At 41.1% G+C, this 25,638-nt stretch overlaps 1 protein-coding gene across 1 annotated transcript; it reads left to right on the top strand.

The window, feature by feature from the left end:
- The first annotated feature begins 1,010 nt into the window (after positions 1 to 1,010).
- LOC139473178 (GMP synthase [glutamine-hydrolyzing]-like) lies at positions 1,011 to 25,052 on the top strand. Its single transcript, XM_071255694.1, has 17 exons — positions 1,011 to 1,082; positions 2,272 to 2,369; positions 3,400 to 3,491; positions 4,094 to 4,208; positions 4,880 to 4,977; positions 6,509 to 6,612; positions 6,984 to 7,177; positions 8,615 to 8,780; positions 9,737 to 9,888; positions 11,171 to 11,231; positions 12,222 to 12,334; positions 12,984 to 13,089; positions 13,912 to 14,027; positions 15,476 to 15,601; positions 16,705 to 16,820; positions 17,601 to 17,904; positions 18,967 to 25,052. Exons 1-17 carry the CDS (start codon positions 1,019 to 1,021, stop codon positions 19,066 to 19,068), a joined length of 2,127 nt encoding a protein of 708 aa, XP_071111795.1. The 5' UTR covers positions 1,011 to 1,018; the 3' UTR covers positions 19,069 to 25,052.
- Positions 25,053 to 25,638: the final 586 nt, after the last annotated feature.

Raw genomic sequence — 25,638 nt, 5'->3', positions numbered from 1 at the left:
ATATTATGTTTTAATTTTTTTTAAAGAACGTCCGATTCCGTCTTATGACTATAACTTTCTTGGGGGGACTACTATACGTTAATCTCAGCTACAGTTGAACAGTATGTTTTTCTGACCTAGTCACACACATTTTCTTTAAGTAACTGTGTGAAAAAAGTACAAGAATTTGTACTTTACCAAGAGACCCGCGAAGATCCGGAGTAGAACAGGTCTTCAGCAACCCATGCTTGTCGTAAGAGGCGACTATGCTTGTCGTAAGAGGCGACTATGCTTGTCGTAAGAGGCGACTAACGGGATCGGGGGGTCAGACTGGATGACTTGGTTGATGCATGTCATTGTATTCCATTTACGTGGATCAATGCTAATGATGTCAATCACTGGATTGTCTGGTCCAGACTCTCCACTGGTTTGCCGGGAACAGTTTTTACATAACGGTCTTGGTAAATATATTATTTTTTAGCTCTTGAAAAAAGTAAAAGCTAATAAAAGATGTCATTGTTTATCAAAAGCAGTAACACTGTCCATTATTGAGGAACGGGTGGCCAAGTCGCCTAAGGCACCCCAATTAGATGTGCATAGTTGCGTCCCTTGGGCACGCCAGAAACCTATGGTTGAGAGTTCGAGGCCCGCTTCGCCCCGATTATATTTGTACGTTTGTCAGCACCGTTCCCGTGGTAAACGTCTGAGACCTGCATCACTTCGGGCTTTCCTCCCACATTCGGCTTTTCAGAGTAACGTACGTTAAACCAAACTAAATAACTCACTATTGTACACATTTTCGGCTCTCTGTGTCATATGTGTAAAATAAGCCTCACTAATAAATAACAATAATTTCAAAAGTGTCAGAAACTACTTTCAAAATACCTTGCACAGCATTTGTTTGAAAAGGCAGAGAAATGGCGTTTCCATTTTTATCCTAGGAAACTGTTTTGTTTAATATGTCTGAGGAAAATAGCATATGACAATAACCGGAACCTTGCGGAATTCCCCGACCCGGCGGACATGCGCAATAGGCTTCATGTGTCTTTTCCGCGAAATTTTCACTTGCATGTCCTCGAAGGAAAGAGAGGGCGAAATCACAGGTGAGTTTTGATTTCGTGGATTGTTTGGCCACAGTCGAAGATCCAAGTCGTACGTCGACGTTTGCATGTACGCCTTTGGTAAATGTATCTTGCTGATCGGGCAGTTATCCGTTTCCGTAACTGTCAGGACCGATTTGCGAACTAGTAAAATAAACAACGTGTGCCCGACAAATCTAAACAGATTAAGTGTCAACAAGATGATTGATGACAGCGCTCTCACATCGCCTTCGCAAGCAGTTACTACTTTCTTAACATGAACATTTCAGATGAAGGAAACATTTGATAGCTTCTTTTGCTTAATTAATGAAAACGCAAAAATTACCTGATACCGGCGATGAAGTGTTCCGAAGGTCACCTGTTTTCGTGGTATTTTTAGACTAATAACCTATTTTTGTGGTACGAGAGTCACCATACTTTACTGCAACATTTTCTGAGCGACTGTCACAATTTCCTTAGGTAAATGTATGTATCATTATCAGCCATGTGTCAACCAGGTCAGCGCCCTTGCAGAGAATTTATTTGTGAAAATATTTTTGTTTTGGCTATAAAACTACTTGGTGAATACTTTTCATGTTTTAGAAGTACAAGAAAAATATGTTCATTTTGTGAACAAGGCCCTTTAAAACAACACATCAACTCTACTGGAAGAGATTACATTGTGATAATAACATCTAACATGTACTCTGTACACATCCTGCTCACATTGGATATTCATTCGGTGGTAGAAACTAACAGTTTTAGTCCACTAGTTCTTATAATGATAACATCTAACAAAACCCTTTAAAATGGAAAATTTCCACCAGTCATTATGATACCTTCACTATTGAGCATTTAGGCAAGGACTACAGGACGAGTGCCAATTTCTAAGGCTGTCATTTATTGTTAAATTCATTTATTATTTTGACTTTTTAACAGTGGCCATTATGACTTTTTTGTGGCTGGTTTGGCAATGGGTTTATGTCCGTTTTCACATTTATGGGCTGTTTTGAAAACAACCGATTTCTCCAATTATTAATATGACTGTTTTGTTCAGCACCCCACATTTGGGGCTAGGAGTTATGCATAACTTTGTTTTGGGAGGAAATAAGTGGTCCTTCCAGTCTTGGTCCAGAAGCTCAGTGAAAATTTCTTACACTGCTGGACTTAAATATTAGTTCAACTCTCTTCAAAGTATCTTCTGTATTTTCAGACATCACAATGAATGGGTCCACTGCAAATCATGTGAACGGAGACGTGCATCTTTCGGAGAAGATAGCCATTCTTGATGCAGGAGCACAGTATGGGAAAGTGAGACTGTTTGACTGATATTTTGTATTAAAAGTGTCCTGTGTGTCCAAGATCTGGACATAGTTGATAACAGGCTACAACAATTGGTGCAAGCAGTGCAAACCACTCCGCTATGGCTGGACAGTGTAATATTATAGCCATTTATTTATTTCATAAGGGTCCTGTGGTGATTCCGGATCATAAGCAACCTATGCTAGTCATAAAAGACAACATTAACAGGGATTTATCTAGACTTGCTCAGATGATCGTGAAGATTCCGGGGTAGAATAGGTCTTCAGCAACCCATACTTCCCGTAAAGGCGACTATGCTTGTCGTAAAAGGCGACTCACGGGATCGGGTGGTCAGACTCGCTGACTTGGTTGATACATGTCATCGATCCCAATTGCGTGGATCGATGCTCATGATATTAATCACTGGATTGTCTGGTCAAGACTCGATTATTTACAGACCGCCGTCATATAGCTGGAATATTGCTGAGTGCGGCGTTAAACAACCAACCAACCAACAAACCAACCAACTTGCTCACAGGCTGGTATATGGCCCCGTGTTTGCAAATGTCAGTAAAAACTCCCAGATAGTACTTACAAATTTACCAGTTAATGTTCCATAGGAATAAATAATGTAATGGCTTTGTAGAAGTGACTTGTATTTCACTGACCAATTTGAGCAAAATAAGGATTGTTTCCCAAATTGCCGTCCAAGGGCACTTTGTATGGAATCCTGGATAGATATCTGATTAATCTACCAAGGGCATGCTTATGACATCGATCACTAGATTGTCTGGTCATATCATGATTATTTACTTGCTACCATCATATCATGCACTTAAAGTAAACTATGCTTATGACGAATTGACGGATGTAAAGTAATGTTTTGGATCCCCGTGCAATTGCTGTATATGTTTATAACGAACTACGATTATAGCGAACTATATCAGTGCTTCTTTAGTTCGTTATAACCAAAGTTTACTGTAGCTTGAAAATTGCATCATAAAAGAAACATTTCATGAAGATCAAACCTTTGTTCCAGGTGATTGACAGAAAAGTTCGGGAGTTGAACGTAGAATCTGACATTCTTCCCCTGGATACTCCAGCATTCTCCATTAAAGAAAAGGGCTACAAGTGAGCAGAAGTTGTTCTAGTGATGATATACACAATGTACTTACATTATCTGGGAGTCTTTATGAATATTATGATGCCAACCCTGACAAACATGACAAAAATGGATAAATATTATTTATGAAATATTTCAGTGCAGACTATGTCAAATATAAACATGAGATGTTTTTATTCTTAGTAATAAACTTGGGGCCCCCATATAACACTGGTTGTGGGGTACCCAAGTGTATAAGTGTTCCCTCGTCACACCCAAAACCTGGGTTCGCTTCCCCACATGGTTACAATGTTTAGAACCTGCTTTTGTCCCTTGCAGTGATATGGCGAGATTATTGCAAAAACTGTCATTAAAACTATCGCTAACAGGTCATCTATCAGGGATTTATTTATCTGCTCAGAGGCTGATATTCAGGCTAAGGTCTGGCGCCAATGGCAGTACAAATTCCCAAATTGGAATTCTAAATTTCCCAATTCATGTAGTTATATTTATAACCAATGTTATATATTTGTCGAGTTTGGGAGTTTTTTGGCAAGATAATCAGACCCTGCCAGTTCTTGGTTTGTGCTGATTCTTCAACTTCTGATGCATCCTGATTGTTTTTTTTCAGAGCCATCATAATATCTGGTGGACCGAATTCTGTGAATGATGACGACGCCCCTCGGTACGATCCTGACATCTTCCATGCTGGTCTGCCAGTGCTGGGCATCTGTTATGGCCTACAGGTGACGATACTTTGATACAGTTACTGTACATACAGCTGATGTTACCCTGTAAAGTGTTAACATGGACTGTGTTTACTCCTCGCAGTTACTGTACATACAGCTGATAGTTACCCTGTAAAGTGTTAACATGGACTGTATTTACTCCTCACAGTTACTGTACATACAGCTGATGTTTTACCCTGTAAAGTGTTAACATGGACTGTGTTTACTCCTCGCAGTTACTGTACATACAGCTGATAGTTACCCTGTAAAGTGTTAACATGGACTGTATTTACTCCTCGCAGTCACTGTACATACAGCTTATAGTTACCCTGTAAAGTGTTAACATGGACTGTATTTACTCCTCGCAGTCACTGTACATACAGCTGATAGTTATCCTGTAAAGTGTTAACATGGACTGTATTTACTCCTCGCAGTCACTGTACATACAGCTGATAGTTATCCTGTAAAGTGTTAACATGGACTGTATTTACACCTCGCAGTCACTGTACATACAGCTGATAGTTACCCTGTAAAGTGTTAACATGGACTTATTTACTCCTCGCAGTCACTGTACATACAGCTGATAGTTATCCTGTAAAGTGTTAACATGGACTGTATTTACTCCTCGCACGGGTGAACCAACTATATGTGCCTGTTCAGCTGGATTATAATGTGATGAATTGTTTCAGATGCTGAATAAGGAATTCAAGGGAAAGGTTACCAAAACAGATCTTCGTGAGGATGGACAGTTTGATATCACAGTTGAAACAAAGTGCCCTTTGTTCAAGTAAGTCTTGACACCATGGCTCTGAGGCTGAGTCCAGGGTGTTCGTGGATGATGTTGATGTGCATGTAGCTGATGTTGTTGACGTTCATGTTGATGACATTGTTGATGTCCATGTAGCTGATGTTGTTGACGTTCATGTAGCTGATGTTGTTAACGTTCATGTAGCTGATGTTGTTGATGTTCATGTGGATGACATTGTTGATGTCCATCTAGCTGATGTTGTTGACATTCATGTGGATGACATTGTTGATGTCCATGTAGCTGATGTTGTTGACGTTCATGTAGCTGATGTTGTTGACGTTCATGTGAATGACATTGTTGACGTTCATGTGGATGACGTTGTTAACGTACTTGTGGATGTCCATGTTGATGATGTTGTTGATGTCCATGTTGATGATGTTGTTGACGTTCATGTGGATGACGTTAACGGTTGATGTGGATGACGTTGATGTACATGTGGATGATATTGTTGATGTCCATGTTGATGATGTTGTTGACGTTCATGTGGATGACGTTAACGGTTGATGTACATGTGGATGATATTGTTGAAGTTCATGTTGATGATGTTGTTGACGTTCATGTGGATGACGTTAACGGTTGATGTACATGTGGATGATATTGTTCATGTCCATGTTGATGATGTTGTTGACGTTCATGTGGATGACGTTAACAGTTGATGTGGATGACGTTGATATACATGTGGATGATGTTGATGTCCATGTAGCTGATGTTGTTGACGTTCATGTGGATGACATTAACGGTTGATGTGGATGACGTTGATATTCATGTGGATGACGTTGTTGATGTCCATGTTGATGATTTTGACGTTCATGTGGCTGGTGTTGTTGATGTCCATGTAGCTGATGTTTTTGACGTCCATGTGGATGACGTTGCTGGTGTTCATGTTGTTGAGGGGCGGTCGGGTAGCCTAGTGGTTAAATTGTTCGCTCGTCACGTCGAAGACCCGGGTTCGATTCCCGACATGGGTAGAATGTGTGAAGCCCATTTCTGGTGTCCCTTACCGTGATATTGCTGGAATATTGCTAAAAGCGATGTAAAACCAAACTCACTCACTCAGTCATGTTGTCGATGTCGACGTGGTTGATGTTGCTGGTGTTCATGTTGTTGACGTCAATGTGCCTGATGTTCATGTCGATGTCCATGGGGCTGATGTTGTTGACATCCATGTGGCTGATGTTCATGTTGTCGATGTCCATGTGGATAACGTTGTTGACATCCATGTTGCTGGTGTTCATGACATTGATGTCCATGTGGCTGATGTTGCTGGTGTTCATGTTGTTTGCCGTCCATGTGGATGACGTTGTTGATGTCCATGTGGCTGGTGTTCATGTTGTTGATGTCCATGTGGATGACATTGTTGACGTCCATGTGGCTGCTGTTGTTGCCGTCCATGTGGCTGGTGTTCATGTTGTTGACGTCCATGTAGATGACATTGTTGACGTCCATGTGGCTGATGTTGTTGGCATCCATGTGGCTTGTGGTCATGTCGCTGATGTCCATGTGTTTGCAGGGGCCTGGAGAAGCAGCAGTCAGTGCTTCTGACCCACGGAGACAGCCTCACTGAGACAGCGGAAGGCTTTCAAGTTATTGCCCGGTCCGGCAGCGTCATTGCCGGTGAGTCAGGTTACACTTCAGTGTTTGAAATTACGTGTGTAAAAGCAATAACATTTTGAAATTTAGTGGGTTCCTGGATGCAAATACCACAGATTACTCAGGGGTTGATTGGCCCGTGGCCAGTTTCAATTACAAAGGGCCTGCCGAAACATAGTAGGCATAAGTAGAAAGACAAATTTTCACCTGTTCTCTGTGTATGTTCATCTCGGTAAAATGACAGCCAGCCACCATTTTGTAATGTTGTGTACAACAACTTCTTTATTTACTCGTTAATCACCATGAAATGAGGCAAATTTGTTGTTAAATCTACCCTGAGATATAACTGAAAAGCTGTTCAAAGCAGCGATAAACTCACCCGCTCACTCCTGAAGGTATCGCCAACGAGAAAATGAAGCTGTATGGAGTCCAGTTCCATCCTGAAGTTGACCTGACAGAAAATGGCCGACAGATGTTGCGTAACTTCCTGTTTAATGTGGTGGAGTGTCACGGCGCCTTCACCATGAAGTGCCGGGAGAAGGCCTGCGTCGACTACATCAAGGAAACAGTGGGAGAACACAAAGTCCTGGTGAGTAACATGTCCTAGGGACTAAAACAATCTTATCATTGCCTGCAAAGAATATACAGTAAACTATGGTGATAACGAACACGCTTATAACGAACTGACGGATGTAACAAACTTACTTTTTTGGTCCCGACTATTTGCTGTAGTTGTGCTGTATATATACTTATAACGACTACGGTTATAACGACCTAAAATTAGTAGTCCCCTTGAGTTCGTAAAAACCATACTTTACTGTATATAATGAAATGTCCTTTAAATGATGACACTCTTGGTAAAACAAATAAATGTTGGTTGAATGGCTTCATAAATAAGAGGGGCCAAGAATTTATCCCGGAATTTAGATGTGGAATTGCTCACCCTGGTATATATAAAAAAGATCTGACGTGATGTGCATTGATTGTATTTCTTATGAGAACAGAAATGTTAGATGAACATAATGTATATGCTTCAGTTTATAAGTTCAAGATTCAATGCCATCCATACACTTTTGCTTGCGACTCGTGAAGATCCGGGGTAGAATAGGTCTTCAGCAGCCCATGTTTGCTGTAAAAGGCGACTATGCTTGTCGTAAGAGGCGACTAACAGGATCGGGTGGTCAGACTCGCTGACTTGGTTGATGCATGTCATCGTATCCCAATTGTGTGGATCGATGCTCATGTTTTCAATCACTGCATTGTCTGGTCCAGACTTGATTATTTACAGACTGTTGTCATATAGCTGGAATATTGCTGAGTTTGGGGTTAAACAACAAACAAACATACTTTTGCTTGCAAGGGATATTGTTTGCGTCCATTCTGTATGGTATGTTGATCCCTGTGTGGTGGTACAGACGGCCCTGTCTAAGATGCTGCAGTTCTCTATGCAACGGAACAAATGTGCATCCCGTATGCACAAACGCATAAGTATAATATACTGCATCCCTCGGTAGTGAATGAGTGAGTTGGGTTTCACATCGCTTTTAACAGTAATCCAGTTATATCACGGCGTGTCAGCTTAATGTGGGAAGAAAGCCCGAAGTGATTCAGGTCTCAGAAGCACAATGATATTTATTGTACCTACAGGGCATCAAGAGCAGTTATGGGAGTCGGTCATTTCATCCCATTTCTGGTGTTCTCCGCCGTGATATTGCTGGAATATTGCTAAAAACGTGTAAAACCATACTCACTCACTCAATTTTGGAGTACTATATATGTGAGTAGCTCTGAAACTTCATATAAAGACTAAAAAAGGTTGCTATTATATATATGTAGTTCTCTATGCACTCACTAGCAGATCACCTGATGAAGGAACAAGAAGTAGCTCTGAAGCGTCATACAAAGAATAAAAGAAGTTGCTATCCATTAAAACGTGTCATGTATTGATGTATTCCCAACTTCTAATTGCCTATCAAAGACTTGATAATTGAAGCACAGTTTAAAGCTGCATCCCTGCCATGTGTAGATGCTGCTGAGTGGGGGAGTGGACTCCACTGTGTGTGCCGCCCTGCTCCACAAGGCCCTGAAGGACGACCAGGTCATCGCTGTACACATCGACAACGGATTCATGCGCAAACACGAAAGTCGTCAAGTCGAAGAGTCTCTGAGTGGCATGGGCCTCAAAGTTCGAGGTAAGGGGGGTAACTGTGAGGTGCATAGTATAATATGAGATTCTGAAACAAACTGCTGAGATTTATCAGGACTTACTGGTCGATACACAATTCAGGCTGACTTCAAAATTTGGTAAATAGGTCCATATGTGGAATAGAAATTTCTCAAATCAGGTTATTATTATACCTTGGTAATGTTTTTGTTTTCCAAAGTTGGCTTGTATTGATGCTGGAGAATCAATGTGACAGTTACCATGGTTACTGAAGCTATTTTGTCCAAATCCAACATCATCTATCTTTTTTTGTTGCATCTGTAAATGATGCATGGTTCATTTGGTTTTCTGTCCAACGCAACATGATCAGCTGATGATCATATCTTTTGTATTGTTTAGCAGTTTTTAGCATTTAACATTTAAAATGTTTAATAGGTTTTAGCGATTTTTTAAAATTTGAAATTTTCAAAATTTTGGTCAAGGTTTTCTTCAACATGCATCGTGTGTTCACTTTTGTGATTGTGTTTTAAGCTATTATTTAGTGATTTTTCTGCAAAATATTCACTGTTCATTTAGAACTTTAGAGATGAGTCAAGGGAGGCTTAACTGGAGTGATGAAACCATCGCTGCCTGCCCGCACTGTTATGCTAATGGACGCGCAAAGATGCGGGGTAGAATAGGCCTTCAGCAACCCATGCTTGTCGTAAGAGGCGACTAACAGGATCGGGTGGTCAGGCTCGCTGACTTGGTTGATGCATGTCGTCTTATCCCAATTGAGTGGATCGATGCTCATAATGTCAATCACTGGATTGTCTGGTCCAGACTCTTATCATTTGCAGACTGCCGTCATATAGCTGGAATATTGCTGAGTGCGGTGTTAAACAAGAAACAAACAAACAAAATGTGATGCTAATGTACTTGAGAAGTTATTGTTTTATATTTTCAGCCTAATACGTTATTCTCTGCATGTTTGCTTTTCGTCAGTGGTTCACTCTGCACACACATTTTATAATGGAACTACCTCAGTGCCGATCGACAAATATAACTGCAACTCCCGGAAGCGCCGGACAAACACCCTAAACACCACTACCAACCCCGAAGAGAAGCGAAAAATCATTGGAGATACCTTTATGAAGGTTGGTTCTGTCAGGGTGGCCTGTTCCAGTTAGATCAGTTACCACGTTCATTAGGGCTGCAACGACTACCATATTTTCTTGTGTATAGTGCGCACTTTTTTTCGAAAAAAACACAGCTGTGTAGAAGGGGATGCGCATTTTACACGAATTATGAGTTTGGATGTTTTTTTCCCCCATGGAAAGACATTACCGTGAGCACGAAACACCGGAAATACCATGTCAACAATTGTTTCCGGCTTAGTTTATGAGAAAATACACAAGGTAATCTTAATCCCTAGATATAAAACAATGCCTAGCAGAACAATAAATACTATTTAAACTATTAAATAAACATGTCTGGTGATTTTTTATCTCAAATTTCGAATTTGTACTGACGAAGTTTCTCAGCACCCGTTCGTTTGCCGAACTTCGCTGAAAGGGTACGGTGTAAATTTTTTCATAATATTCAAATTTCTTTTTTTCCAAAAAATTGAACCAGCTAGAGGGGGGTGCGCATTATACATGGGTGCGCACTATACTCAAGAAAATATGGTACTCTTTGAGGCGAATACAATGTGTATCACGAATATTGGGAAACGAATACGAATTCAAGAATACAATAACAAGTCAGCATTTGATGTATTGTTTGTTATGTTCAGTGAAGCAATATATACAAAATATTTTACATGGTTTGTTAATTATTAATATATTATAAATTTCTACATTGCACTTATCCAGGTGCTAGCATCTGCTCAAATGCAACAATGACCAGTGACCACAATACTGTCAAATCAAATAGTATAAGAGTGTTGTCTTTTGAAGAAATCTATGCATAAAATATGTTCTTATGGATATATTTATGTAAATGCACATGATTGCATGTTCATAAATCTTCGATTCTAGTGCCTACGAATAACGAATTCAAATCATGAATGGATACGGTTCCATTTGATGTATGCGTGAGTGAATCGTAACAGTCCTAACGTTCATAGATGTTGGTTGTGTGTGGGTGACCGATTCCAGGAGACCAGGTCCCAAGTTCAGCAACCAATGCTTGCCATAATATGCGATTAGCTTGTCAAAAGAAGCGACTAATGGGATCGGGTGGTCAGGCTCGCTGACTTGGTTGATGCATGTCATTGTATCCCAATTGTGTGGATCGATGCTCATGATGTCAATCACTGGATTGTCGGCCCAGACATGATTATTTAGAAACCACCATCATATAGCTGGAATGATGCTGAGTATGGTGTTAAACAACAAACAAACAAACAAACAAATAATCTTACCTTTTATTCTTCAGGTAGCTAACGAGGTGATAGAGGAACTAAAACTAAAACCGGAAGAAGTGTTTTTGGGACAAGGTAAACTGTTTTTGTGATTTTTTAGGAAGATTGTTTAGCTGTGTCCAATGACATCATATATAGGTTAGACGTTTCGGTGTAGATCCTAACACCTTTATCAAGCAATGATATCATTGCTTGATAAAGGTGTTAGGATCTACACCGAAACGTCGCACTAATTGTAATAAAGTAGTTGTTACGTTTCGATGTAGATCCTAACACCTTTATCAAGCAATGATATCATTGCTTGATAAAGGTGTTAGGATCTACACCGAAACGTCGCACTAATTGTAATAAAGAAGTTGTTCAGCCATAGAACTCGTCTTACTTCAACAGTGACCTTGTTTGCACAGAATTGATTCTTCTCATTGGTGTTGTGTCTGTTTTCTGTACAAGTGCCCACATTGTGTTTACTGCTGGGAGAGCTCCTAACTGATCTTCCACACCTGAACGGGGGCACAGGTGGCCCAGTCAGCTAAGGCGCCGCGATTCGCCGTGCAGAGTTGCGTCCCTTGGGTACGCCAGAAACCTATGATTGTGGGTTCGAATCTCGGTTCACCCCGATTATGTTTCTAGGTTTGTCAGCACTATACTAGTGCTCGTGGATTTCACCGGAGTGGTAAACATCTGAGACCTGCATCACTTCGGGCTTTCCTCCCACATTGAGCTGACACACCACGATATAACTGTAATACTGTTAAAAGGGGCATAAAATCCAACTCACTCCACACCTGAACATGCTAATGGCATTGTCAGCTATGTGTTTCAGGGAATTATGAAATCCTGTTCAGAAGCCATTTTCTGGGTGTAAGACTGCAGCATATGTCAGTAAAAGTTTCCAAGTTATTTAATTATAATGTGAACTAACGTTTGGCATTGCAGAGGTGACTTGTATCTCGTTGATAAACAGGTCCAGAAAATAAGAATTGAAATAATTCCTTTTTTCATATCAATTTACCTACCAAGGGCACCAAGTTTGGAATCCTATTTAACCCCAGGTCGTTTGTTCAGGCACCTTACGTCCAGACCTGATTGAAAGCGCCTCCGAGCTGGCAAGTGGAAAAGCTGATGCTATCAAGACACACCACAATGATACTGATCTAGTCCGCGAACTCAGGAAACAGGTACGTCTTTGTACATGAATGAATGTATGGCCTCGTTGCCATTCGGGAGAGAATAGGTCCCCTATGACTGATGCTAGTCTACAGAGGAGACAAAAATGGTTTGGGTTGATCAGACTTTGAGACTTGTTGACTACATGATGTTGTACGTGACTTGGGAGATTGCTCTTGATATCAGTGCGATCAATCACTGGATTGTCTGGTCCAGACTTGTTTACAGGCCACTATCATATAGCTGGAATATTGCTGGATGAGGCGTTAAGCATTAAACAACAAGCCAATAAGTGATGCAGTGATTTCTTTCGATGTTTATCTCCTGAACGGAATCGATCTGTATCCTAGGTCTAAGACTGACCAGCGTGGGTAAGCCCACTGTTTATTGTGTTTGATCGTCATGCCAAAAAGGTACAGTGTCCACCATCCATGATTGACTGAGTCATGCTGAAGATTGTGCTTGATATCCTGTTTGTAAACTTGGTGTAACACCCCTCCCCCCACCCCCACCCCACCCCCCCAACGCACACTCCCTCCACTAACCCCCACCCCACCCACACTCCCTCCACTCCTGCCCCACCCACACCCATACTGCTGTCTGCTGTGTGACAATGGCGAATGGCTCCATTATCAGTGAGTGTATTGTGTTGTATTTCAGGGTAGAGTAGTGGAGCCTTTAAAAGATTTTCACAAAGACGAGGTGCGAAATATTGGTCGAGACCTTGGATTGCCAGATGAACTCGTCAACAGACATCCGTTTCCCGGTGAGTCAGGCTGTCATGTGATCACTGCTGCATGCATTTTAACAAACTTAACACCCGTTGTTTCAACCTGGCGACTTCCATTTCAGATTACGTTTGAAAAATATGTTGACACAGTTCTCGATTAAAATTTTGAAAACTGAACAAACGAACATTCCGGAATGTCTAATATATGGTTGGGATTGTATGGCAGTGCTTCCTACATACTGTTTAACGCCTCCTCCGTTCAAATGTTTATCCCACCGTAGCGAGAGATAGACGATAATTTTGACGAATGAGTCGTACGGGTCGTAACTGTCGTTCGGAATACCCCATGTTGATGTTTTCGAGGTTGCATGATTAGGAAACACATTCCGACTGTCACTTTCATAATCTGGTAAGCGACGCCCTGATTGGTTGGATGAAAGGTCGTACTGACGTGACCCATAATGGGATGTCCTCAGATCTCTGTTTAGCGATAGCGAGAACTAGGATCTGATTTTAATGAGATTGAAGTAAATGAATACTATCTTGTTGCAGGATCCACCTGGTCGGGCTCGCTGACTTGGTTGATACATGTCATTGTATCCCAATTGCGTGAATCGATGCTCATGATGTCAATCACTGGATTGTCTGGTCCAGACTCGATTATTTACAGACCACTGTCTTATAGCTGGAAAGTTGCTGAGTGCGGCGTAAACAACAAACAAACAAACTATCTATCTTGTTGTATTACTACCCTTTGCGGAGATGTAACGAGTGAAGTACATTTCTGGCATGCACTTGCTGGAATCTTGCTAACCTCTGTGTGAAAACATACTCACTAATTCTTTTGTGATGTTCCAGGTCCAGGGCTAGCCATCCGAGTTATATGTGCTGACGAGCCCTACATGGAGAAAGACTTCGCTGAAACCAACATCCTGCTGAAGATCATCGTGGACTTTGCCACTGCACTGAAGACAGTGAGTGACGATTGCATCAATTCAATAGAGCAGTATGATGTTTCAATAGCGTTAGAATTTGGCACTAGTCCTGTAGTCCTTGAAAACTGCCCAATAGTAAAGGTATCATAAGGACTAGTAGAAATTTGCCATTTTTAGGGTTTTCGCTATATGTTATCATTATAAGGACTGTTAGTTTCTACCACTGGCTACAATGAACCATTAATGACACTCTAGTGTGGATGACGTTTCAGATGGGTTCTTGGACATTGACCTGATTTTCGTCCAAAATGTCTTTTATAAATTTGGTAATAGTATGATCAGAGTAACCTTCGACAACGCCACAATGCTATTTGTCTTTTGCAAACTCCCTGTTAATCATCAATCCCTGTCATTTTACAAATTATTTTCATTTTCTTCTTACTTAATTGATTTAACACTTCCATTGGGGCCAATTTCTTACTCTGCATATCAAGGTCACATATTAAGTATCGTTACACTTATCATGTCTCACCCCTGGGGATTTGGGGTTATATGCTGGTCGTAAGAGGAGATTTGATAGCTTGGGTGGTGAGGCTCGGTGGTTGATAGGGAGTCATCATTCCCCGAACACAGGGATTGTTTCTCACAATCACCTGGTCTGACCTGGTCTGATTATTTACAGGCAGTTGTTAAATAGCTGGAATAGGCCTATTGCTGAGTGAGGCATTAAACAACAAACAAACAAGACATATTGTATTATGACTGAAATATCGCTACATGAGACTGATGCTGTACTGGTGTGACATCCCACTGTTGAGGGGCGGGGTAGCCTCATGGTTAAAGCTTTTGCTTGTCACACTGGTTCCCCACATGGGCACAATATGTGAAGCCTATTTCTGGTGTCCCCTGACATAATATTCCTGGAATATTGCTAAAAGTGGTGTAAGACCATACTCGCACACTCGCTCACTCGATTGCTCACTCAAGCACTCACTCACTCACTCACTCACTCAACCACTCATTCAACCACTCAATCAAGCACTCAATCAGTCAACAACTCACTCACTCACTCACTCACTCAACCACTCAATCAACCACTCAATCAACCACTCAATCAGTCAACCACTCACTCACTCAACCACTCAATCAACCACTCAATCAACCACTCAATCAGTCAACCACTCACTCACTCACTCAACCACTCACTCAACCACTCAATCAACCACTCAATCAGTCAACTCAATCAGTCAACTCACTCACTCACTCACTCACTCACTCACTCACTCACTCACTCACTCACTCACTCACTCACTCACTCACTCACTCACTCAACAACTCAACCACTTACTCAACCACTCAACCACTCACTCAACCACTCACGGGCACTGCCTTAGGGCCATAAAGTTGCAGTGTTGTGCAGTGTTTAACAAAGAAACAAACAAACAAGTACTAATATGATAATAATACAAATGTTGTTGTCTGTGCAGCCCCACTCCCTCTTGAACAAGGTGAAGAACTGCATGGTTCAGCATGAGCAGGACCGCCTCGAGGTCATCACGGCCAAAGCCCAGCTGACAGCCACGCTCTTGCCCATCAAGACTGTCGGAGTACAGGTAACCCATCACCTCACCTCACCTCACCTCACCTCACCTCACCTCGGTGGCACCAGGGTTAGAATAGGCCCATTGTCAATACTCAGCAGGTTTGTAACACAACGTCCCTCCATGATCACCCAAGAATAAGATAAGATATGTAGTCACCATTTTTAACCAACGAAGCAGCTATTGAAATCAGGATATGCCCTGATCAATGAGTGTTCACATTGCATCGTCAATATTTCTCGTTCAAAATGCGTCGGATCAGGCAACGGTAGGGTTTGCGGAAAGTTCACGCCAGGAATAGGTCTCATTTGACTTTGTATTCATGGAAGATGGGGGAACGTGGTGTGGGCAAGTCGTGAAGTACTGACAATGGAATAGGTCTCTCTATTGTTTGTCATCAGAGGCGACTACTTTCAATATGGTGGTCAGGCTTAGTGACATTGTTGGCTTGTCCATGTTCCCTGGGTAGAGCGTCCGCCCGGAGAGCGGAAGGTCCGGGGTTTGATCCCCAGCCGCGTCTTACCTAAAGACGTTAAATGATGGTACTTGTTGTTACCCTGTCTGGCGCTCGGCATTAAGGGGCTAAAACAAGGACTGGTCAACTCAGAGTCAGTATACTGTGTCTGAGTGGGGTATTCATGTTAAACTGCGGCATGGTATCTCATTGAGCTAGCACTATAAATCGGCATCAGTCCGGACTAGTACAAGCACGCGCGCGCACGCACACACCTCACCTGTTCCCTGGTTTGTCCGACCAAGTCTGTATGAACTGCAGACTGCTGTCATCTGACTGCAATATTGATGACTGGTATAAAACAAGAAACTAGTCTAACGTAACCCGCTCACTTCTTATGCGCATGAGATATACTCTTCATGGAGTTGGCGGTCAGATGGTGAACTGTTGGAGACAGGCATCAACTGGAGTCAGGAATTATCTTCAGGACCAGAATACTTCCAATTAATACATTCGTTAATAGTGAGTTTGACTTTTAATAAACATTTACAGTGGGATATTTCAATATTAATGAACACATCATGAATAGCCGTCTATTTATGAATGAATTTCGTTCTTCGAGATATCTGTCTTTTCATGTTCATGAATACATTTCCTGCAGGGAGACAGTCGTACGTACAGTTACGTGGCAGCCATTTCCTCAGACACGCGGCCGGACTGGGGGGACTTGATGAGCCTTGCTAAGATGATACCACGAATCTGTCACAGTATTAATAGGTGAGCCTTGCTAAGATTATACCACAAATCTGCCACAGTATTAATAGGTGAGCCTTGCTAAGATGATACCACGAATCTGCCACAGTATTAATAGGTGAGCCTTGCTAAGATGATACCACGAATCTGCCACAGTATTGATAGGTGAGCCTTGCTAAGACGATACCACGAATCTGCCACAGTATTAATAGGTGAGCCTTGCTAAGATGATACCACGAATCTGCCACAGTATTAATAGGTGAGCCTTGCTAAGATGATACCACGAATCTGCCACAGTATTAATAGGTGAGCCTTGCTAAGATATTATGAACCCACCACAGTATTAATAGGTGAGCCTTGCTAAGATGATACCACGAATCTGCCACAGTATTGATAGGTGAGCCTTGCTAAGATGATACCAGGAATTTGCCACAGTATTAATAGGTGAGCCTTGCTAAGATATTATGAACCCACCACAATATTAATAGGTGGACCTTACTAAGATGATACTACGAACCTCACCACAGTATTAAAGGGTGATCCTTGCTAAGATGATACAAGCTGACATCTGAACAGGGAATAAAACAAGGGAAGGTTGTCTACAAAGTCTAAGTGGTGTATCCATGTTAAAACTGAGGCATGGTATAGTTGGCTATAGTACTGTCAAACTGGGATTAGTTGGGACTGTTGCAAGCAGAGACACTGTTTCATGCATCTTGAATGTCCTATTTCACCTCACCTCACGCAACAACTGTATGAGATTAATCAATGCCTTGAATACTAAGATGACTTCTTAAATTCCAGAGTTGTATATACCTTTGGAGAATCCGTCAAACACCCAATTGAAGATGTCACACCGACATTTTTATCCGAGGGTGTTTTGAGTACATTACGACAAGTAGATCACCTAGCAACCAAGACCCTTCACGACGCGGGGGAAACTGGGACTATCAGCCAGATGCCAGTTATCATCACCCCACTGCACTTCGACAGGGACCCCACCTCACACCACCCCTCATGTCAGCGATCTGTTGTCATACGGACATTTGTTACAAATGATTTCATGACAGGGGTCCCAGCCACACCTGGAAAACAGCTGACAACAAAGGTGAGGGTCTTCTTGTTTTGGTGATTTTTCAGTTACTAATATGATGAACATACTCTCTTGAAAAATTACCAGTCCCTCCCTAATTTTTGTCAGTCCCACCTTTTACCTTGTTTCAATTCTTTCAACATCTTCAACAATGCTGAGTGTTCAATGTTCATGGCTGACAAATTCAATGATGCCATCTCTGAAGTGATTGAGTGAGATGTACACGTCATTCACACAAAGTTCAATCAAAATATTTTCTCTTTTTCCCTGGAATATTTCACTTTGGTTGGAGACTACTTTACGGATTATCGTCAATGTTTTGTTCAACAAGAAATATTTATAAGGTACTAAAGGCTGGTCCACAGGTAAACAACTGGTTATTACGGGTTAATGGGAACACTGAATATTTGAAGCCTTCTTGTCTGCTTGCTTCCATGTAAAGTGGAACGGACTAGCTATGCCATGTTGAGGGTATGGAGGTCATGGAGAGTTTGTTCATCTAAGGTGCTGGAATATGCTGTGCAGAATTTTGTCCCTCACGACTAATACATGAACTCTGCTGCTGTGAATAATGCACAAAAGCACTACCCCTTCGTTAACATTCTGTTTCAAACTTGAAGGGGCTGTGGGTGGCCCAGTCGTCTCAGGTGCCACAATTCACTGTGCAGAGTTACTTCCCTTGGGCACACCAGAAACCGAATATAGGGAGGTTAAATCCCAGTCTGCCCTGATTATGTTTCTATGTTTTTAAGCGCCATATCCATGATCGAGGGATTCACCAAAGTGATAAACATCTTAGACTTGCATCACATGGTCTTTCCTCTTATGTGATATGACTGGAATAATGTTAAAAGTGTAAAACTCCACTCGCTCGCTTGCTCACTCACTCACTCACTGGAATAATGTTAACAGCGTTAAACCCAACCTCACTCACACACTCACTCACTCACTGGAATGATGTTAAAAGCGTTAAACCCAACCTCACTCACTCACTCACTGAAATTCAACTTTGTGGGTCACATGATTTCCTGTTCCGATGTAACTGATTAGCTGACCTTCATGTTTCTTCTCCGGCAGGTTGTGGACGACATGGTGACGTCTATACTCACAGTGCCGGGGATCTCCCGCGTCATGTACGACCTGACGCCCAAACCCCCGGGGACCACAGAATGGGAGTGATCAGCTGATGTCGGCATTATTTATTGTGGACTTGCTGTCTGTATTATCATGTTTTATTAAACTAGACAACAGACTTTGGGATTATGGTACTAGGGTTATAGTTAACCAGCATCAAATGTCTACAAGTTTGTGTTTGCTGATCAGGAGAACTGATGCAGCAGTCAAGGTACTTCCTGAAGGGAGATAACTCTCAGCAAACTGAAGGGAGATAACTCTCAGCAAACGGAAGGGAGATAACTCTCAGCAAATTGAAGAGAGATAACTCTCAGCAAACTGAAGGGAGATAACTCTCTGCCAATTGAAGGGAGATAACTCTCAGCAAACTGGTGATCACATTGAAAACCTTGGTCCCTTTTGTCCCCACTCAGCATTTAGTGTTCTTACAATACCCGGGGGCATTTGTGGTCCAGTCCTCTAAGGCGCCGCGATTCGCTGTGCAGAGTTGCGTCCCTTGGGCATGCCAGAAACCTAAAATTGTGGGTTCGAATCACTGTTCGACGAGATTATGTTTCTAGGTTTGTCAGCACCATACCGTGCTCGTGGGTGTCACCGAAATGATAACATCTGAGACACCTGCATCACTTCGGGCTTTCCTCCCACATTAAGCTGACATGCCGTGATATAACTGGAATACTATTAAAAACGGTGTTGAACCCAACTCACTTATTCACTCACATTGCCTGTGTGAAGGCATGTTTAGACGAATGGTTGACAGACTGTGTGCCTATCTTCAATATTTCATCGGCTGACATTTGGAAATATGTGTCAGCAGACACAAATTAGAAAAATGTTACAAGGATGCTTTTTTATGGTTAAATGTATTTGTGATGAATATTGGTGTTAGGATGGAGAGTTGTCTCCCTTTCACCACATCTTGTTACCTTCTTCTATTGAACAACTGAGGGTCAGGAAGCACTTGTTTCATTGTTGCATTATTGAGCCGTTATGGAATCCGACTTCCACTGTTTGCCATCTGCAGTCTTGTAGAAACCCACAAAGTAATATGGTAGAAAGTAATCCATCAAGGCAACGTATTGTAACTAACGCAAGATTTAACACAGTCTGTGAGTCATATATGCTTTGTTACAGCAATAAAGGGAAGTAATTCTGTTTGCACGGAATTACCTTCCTTCCGAGGGTCAAAAACAAGACAACATATTAAAAATGTTACAGAAACATGACTGGTTTGAGAATTTTATTCATGTGAGGCTAAAGAAAATAAGTCTTGGTTCTCCGGCGCAGCCCGCATCATCATAAAGTCTGTCGCATGTTTCTTTTTTATTTTATTATTTTTTAAAAACATATCAAAATCCTAATACTTAAAAACAATGCAATCCAATATAGCATGCAGTTACTTAACTGCACATCTCGTGTTATGTTACTGGGGACATGCTTTTTATGTAGGGAGGCCCTTTCCCAGGTTGATGGTACACAACTGTTTATTTGGGTAAATACTAGTTTGAACAAGCAACAACAAAGATATCACTGCCCGCCCATACTATTTTGTCAAAAGTCATTGCCTGAGAACCAATTTTTATTTTTTAAAAACCTTATAAAGAGGTGTTTACATTTTCCTGACTGAATATTTACTTAATGCAGATATATGCATGTATGTCTAGTTCGTAATATCTTGAAACACCTTTCTGATAAGATTGTCTCACTCTAGACTTTTTGTATCAACGCCACAAGTGTAGAGTGTGGGATACTGCATTTTTTTTATATTGCTTTTTAATTAACAACTTGGTTTACTGATTTAATTGTTTCGTTTTACCAATACAAGGACTTTTGTGTAAGTTGATGACAGATTAGTTTTATTATAATCATGTTTCCAAAAAACAAATTCCCTTCTTCCTTTTTATTTCTCCTTTAACTGTTAAAATATTTTCAAAGATTGTCATTATTTTCATATTGGCCTTTATGTGATAACCGTCTGTTCACCAGGAAATACGAAGAAAGGTGTTCCTGCCCAACGGTCTAGTGCTGTGTGTATATATATATACTTGTCCAGGAGCTGAGGAACATGGTTTTATAAAATGTTTATAACCGGCGTCTGGCTGACACAGCCATGACATTTTAATGCTAAAATGTGAAATTAATCAGTAAATTTATATTTTTTAAATAATTGGATATTTTTAAAATAAGTTTCCTATTCCTGTAAGCACACAGTCTGATCATGAAATACTGCTCTTGGGCAAGGTAATATCAGACAAGAGTCACGTTATGTTATGGTGTCTAACGTATTTTGTCGGGGAGAAGTGTTTGTGATGAGGGTGTTTCAGTCCATCATGTCTGCTGATGGGGGAGGAGTTGATGGCTGACCTTGCATGACCTTGAAACTCCAAGTCTGTAATCTTGACATATTTCATTTACTGATTCCATTTTGCAAACTGATGAAAGTACTGAATAATAATCTCGTGTTCATGCTGAATGGTTATTTTCTGTGAATATTTGTAAATAAAGAGATTTATTTTGACATCATCCTGTATATCATGTATATAGCATTGAGGGGTGCCGTTGTACAAAACAACCTTAGCGCTACGACTGTCGTAAGTCTATGGTAAGGTATGGGAGCGACGACCACCTTAGCGCTAAGATCGCTTCATACAATGGCACCATGGTCCATTTGAAAAGATAGTAATTTCTTTATGAAGCAATGGGAGTATTGCCAAATCACACCAAGCTGTTGAGAGAACATTGTCATTGAAGGAGAGGAATGGGTATCATTAAATTAACAGGATTTTCAAGATCCACCAGAGAATGTAACAGGACAGGAGGAGTTGTGTAGTAGACATGGGGTTTGTCTTTAATTCACTAACTGTTCTCGCAACTCGATCTTGATACGCTTGATATATCTGTCTTGGAGCACAGCTGGTGTTTGATTCTCATGCCCAGCATGCAGTATGTGGCTTTAGACCGAAGCCCAAGTCTAGTAAAAGCTAATAAAAGTCATATAATAACACTAAGATCTGCTGAAGATAATGCTAAGATAATAATGTTCAGGCTTGATGACTCAACTGATCTTTGGGCACAGTTTGAGCATGTGTAGTCCGTGTATGAGATTCCCCAAAATTTCAGTCAGACGATCGGATTGGCAACATTGCAAAGTTACCAGACCAGATAATATGTTCCCAGTCCAGAATTTTCTAGACTAACGAACAAAAGGGTAACAAAAAAAATTAGCAATAAACTGGTGTAAGTTTTGAAATCACGTGCAGCATATCGTGATAAGAACAAAGATATACTGTGGTACCCCTTGACTGGTTGTTAATTTTATCATTAATCGGTACACATTGGAAACATCTCTTCTTAACGTACATACTTCTCTATATGATTCTAAGATCCGGGTTAGAATAGGTCTTCAGCAACCCATACTTGCTGTAAAAGGCAACTTTGCTTTTTGTAAGAGGCGACTAACGGGATCGGGTGGTCAGGCTTGATGACTTGGTTGAAGCATGTCATCGATCCCAATTGTGTGGATTGATGCTCATGATATCAATCACTGGATTGTCTGGTCCAGACTCGATTATTTACAGACAGCTGTCATATAGCTGGAATATTGCTGAGTGCAGCGTAAAACAACAAACCAACCTAACCAAGTACATGTTTCTATGGTTTGCGTTTCTTTTGGTGGTGATTATATTAGTATTACAGCTCAATCCTACATGACACAGTGAGATGGTTTGTTTAGAATTCAGACAGAGTTGTCTCCCATTTCCTGCAGAGGTGTGGCACACTCAGTTAACTATTCCAGATTTGTTTCTTGTTCTGAAGATATTTGTTTGTGTCAGGGTTGATTTGAAGTTAAATTCTTTGCAAATATTAACAAGTTATTTAAGAAAAAGATATTTAAAATTCACACTTGTACCAGTATTGAACAGTATTTAATTTTGGTTGTTTCATTTAGTGCAGATTTGATTAATTACATGGAGCCATCACAGAGCCGGAATATTGTCGAGTGTGGCGTTAAACAAAAATGAAGCTGGGTCCAGGTCAGTTGTAGGTTGGTAATGGTGTTGCTGTTGAAGTCGTATGTCAATACTCTTCATAATCTGCTGCGGGGGGTGGTCGGGTAGCCTAGTGGTTAAAGCGCTCGCTCGTCACGCTGAAGACCCGGGTTCGAATCCCGACATGGGTACAATGTGTGAAGCCCATTTCTGGTGTCCCCCGCCGTGATATTGCTGGAATATTGCTAAAACCAGCGTAAAACCAAATTCACTCACTCACTCATAATCTGCTGCAAATTAACTTCAAACTCATGGACACAAAGCTCAGTCTTTACAAGTACCATTTCCACACTAACGACCTGACAACCAATCTCAGGTGATGGAATGAGGTCATGTTTGAATTATATTGCAATAGTTGCCAGCAGTTTTGAAATTGTGTTGTAAATATGCTGAACGAAAAGAAATATTTTGGGGGATGTTTTTTATGAAGTTGTGCTCAGTCTTCACAAAAAACTTACAATATATGATTTGTTTTGTTCAGAATGGGTCTGAACTATATTTGCTTTTGTGTAATGTTCAACTGAGCATTTAAAAGATGATTGCCCACAAGCTAGAATAAGGAAGATAAAGTCAGTAATTGCGGATCAATATATTCATGATGATGGGTCTCTCACACTGGTTGGGGGGCACGGGTGGCCCAGTCGCTGCAATTCGCTGGGCAGAGTTGTGTGTCTTGGGCACGCCAGAAACCTATGATTGTGTGTTTGAATCCTGGTTCACCCTGATATTGTTTCTAGGTTTGTCAGCACCATACCTGTGCTCGTGGGTTTCACTGAAGTGGTAAACGTCTGAGACCTGCATCACTTCTGGCTTTCCTCCCACATTAAGCTGACACGCCATGATGTAACTGGAATACTGTTGAAAGCGGCGTTAAACCCAACTCACACTGGTTGCTGAAGAAAATTAGGAATTCTATATATAGAGCTGGATAAAGGATAAGCACTGTTTGTCATGTATATTTCCATGTGAAATAGGCTTTTCTAAAAATCTTGCCCAGTTCTAATTTCTTGAACTACTCCTGCTTCTTTGCCTGATCTGATATATGTTTGGAGAAACAGTACTTGTGCAGTAATGTTTCAGATGTTTTTTTTATTAAACTGAGATGCATGTCGTGATGTTTCTGAAAGATACATGGGGTATATGAAAATAAAGATGTGTTTAACTTTTTGGCCTCTGTATATTTCCTTCTTTTGTCTGTCAATGTTCACGTTGGAAATGGGAAAGATGGATGAGGAGGCATGTATCTGTTCCTTAACCTCTGCCACTTCAAACCCTTATTTCCAATAGATCCCGGGGCGGTCGGGTAGCCTAGTGGTTAAAGCGTTCGCTCGTCACGCCAAAGACCCGGGTTCGATTCCCGACATGGGTACAATGTGTGAAGCCCATTTCTGGTGTCCCCCGCCGTGATATTGCTGGAATATTGCTAAAAGCGGCGTAAAACCATACCTACTCACTCAATCACTCCAATAGATCCTGGGGCGGTCAGGTAGCCAAGTGGTTAAAGCGTTCGCTTGTCACGCCGAAGACCCGGGTTCGATTCCCGACATGGGTACAATGTGTGAAGCCCATTATTGGTGTCCCCCCGGCCGTGATATTGCTGGAATATTGCTGGAATATTGCTAAAAGCGGCGTTAAACCATCCTCACTCACTCCAATAGATCCCTAGGTCATGAACCAAGTAGTTGACTGCCATGCTGTAAGTATGTATATAAAATATTTTTGTATTGGGAATGAAGTGTACCTTTTAACTATATACACTACTAAAAACAAGTAAAAGAACACCCCCAGTTGGAATCTGGATAGCTGTGTGTTGATATCCACCAGCTATGACAGATTAACTATGGCAGTGTGAACAAATCAGGTGCTCTTTAACTTCTTTTGAGTAGTATACATCATCTCTTGGTTTGTTTGTCCTTTCAAGCTTGTCATGGGAAAAGGAACCGTGAGGAAGTTATTTGTGATTGAACTGAAATAAATGCAGCGGTGATATTTCAACAATTTGTCTTTTGTCAATACTTCCATGCTGATTGGTCGTCAAGGTCCATCTTCCAAGGCACTACTGTCAATACTTCCATCAACTGATGATATCAAGGTCCATCTTCTGAGGCACTACTGTCAATACTTCCGTCAACTGATGGTCGGTAAGGTCCATTTTCGAGGCACTATTGTCTATAATTCAGGGCTTGTATATACTACGCAACATTATCTGTGAGTTTCATGGGACGCAAACACTTGTGTCTGTCTGAATCATTAAACCAATTGAATTTTAGACCTTGTAGAACACAGATATGGGTTTCACACATTGTACCCATGTGGGGGATCAAACCTGAGCTTTCGGCATGACAAATGAACTCTCTAAAGTACTCACGGAAATGAAAAAAAACTGTTTTTTCGACCTCAGATCTTAAATTATTGCAGTTAATATACAAAATATGTAAATATTCAATCAACTAAATTAGTACTAATTGGGCCGTGGCACAAATACAGCGTATCAAATGTTTTTATGCCTTTTTACACGTAAAAGTGTGTAAAAATGTGTATAAAACAGACTATTGTGAAACAGGGC

This window comes from Haliotis cracherodii, unplaced genomic scaffold, assembly GCF_022045235.1.
Source record: "Haliotis cracherodii isolate W230 unplaced genomic scaffold, xgHalCrac1.p SCAF_27, whole genome shotgun sequence".
NCBI lineage: Eukaryota > Metazoa > Mollusca > Gastropoda > Lepetellida > Haliotidae > Haliotis > Haliotis cracherodii.
This window is presented reverse-complemented; position numbering and strand designations above follow the sequence as displayed.

Bases quoted from the DNA above. Each gene is read 5' to 3' on its own strand.
- LOC139473178 (XM_071255694.1), top strand. From the start codon at position 1,019: ATGTGTCTTTTCCGCGAAATTTTCACTTGCATGTCCTCGAAGGAAAGA. The intron at 2,370-3,399 runs GTGAGACTGTTT...CCTTTGTTCCAG, and splicing joins CAGGAGCACAGTATGGGAAA to GTGATTGACAGAAAAGTTCG. The intron at 17,905-18,966 runs GTGAGGGTCTTC...CTTCTCCGGCAG, and splicing joins GAAAACAGCTGACAACAAAG to GTTGTGGACGACATGGTGAC.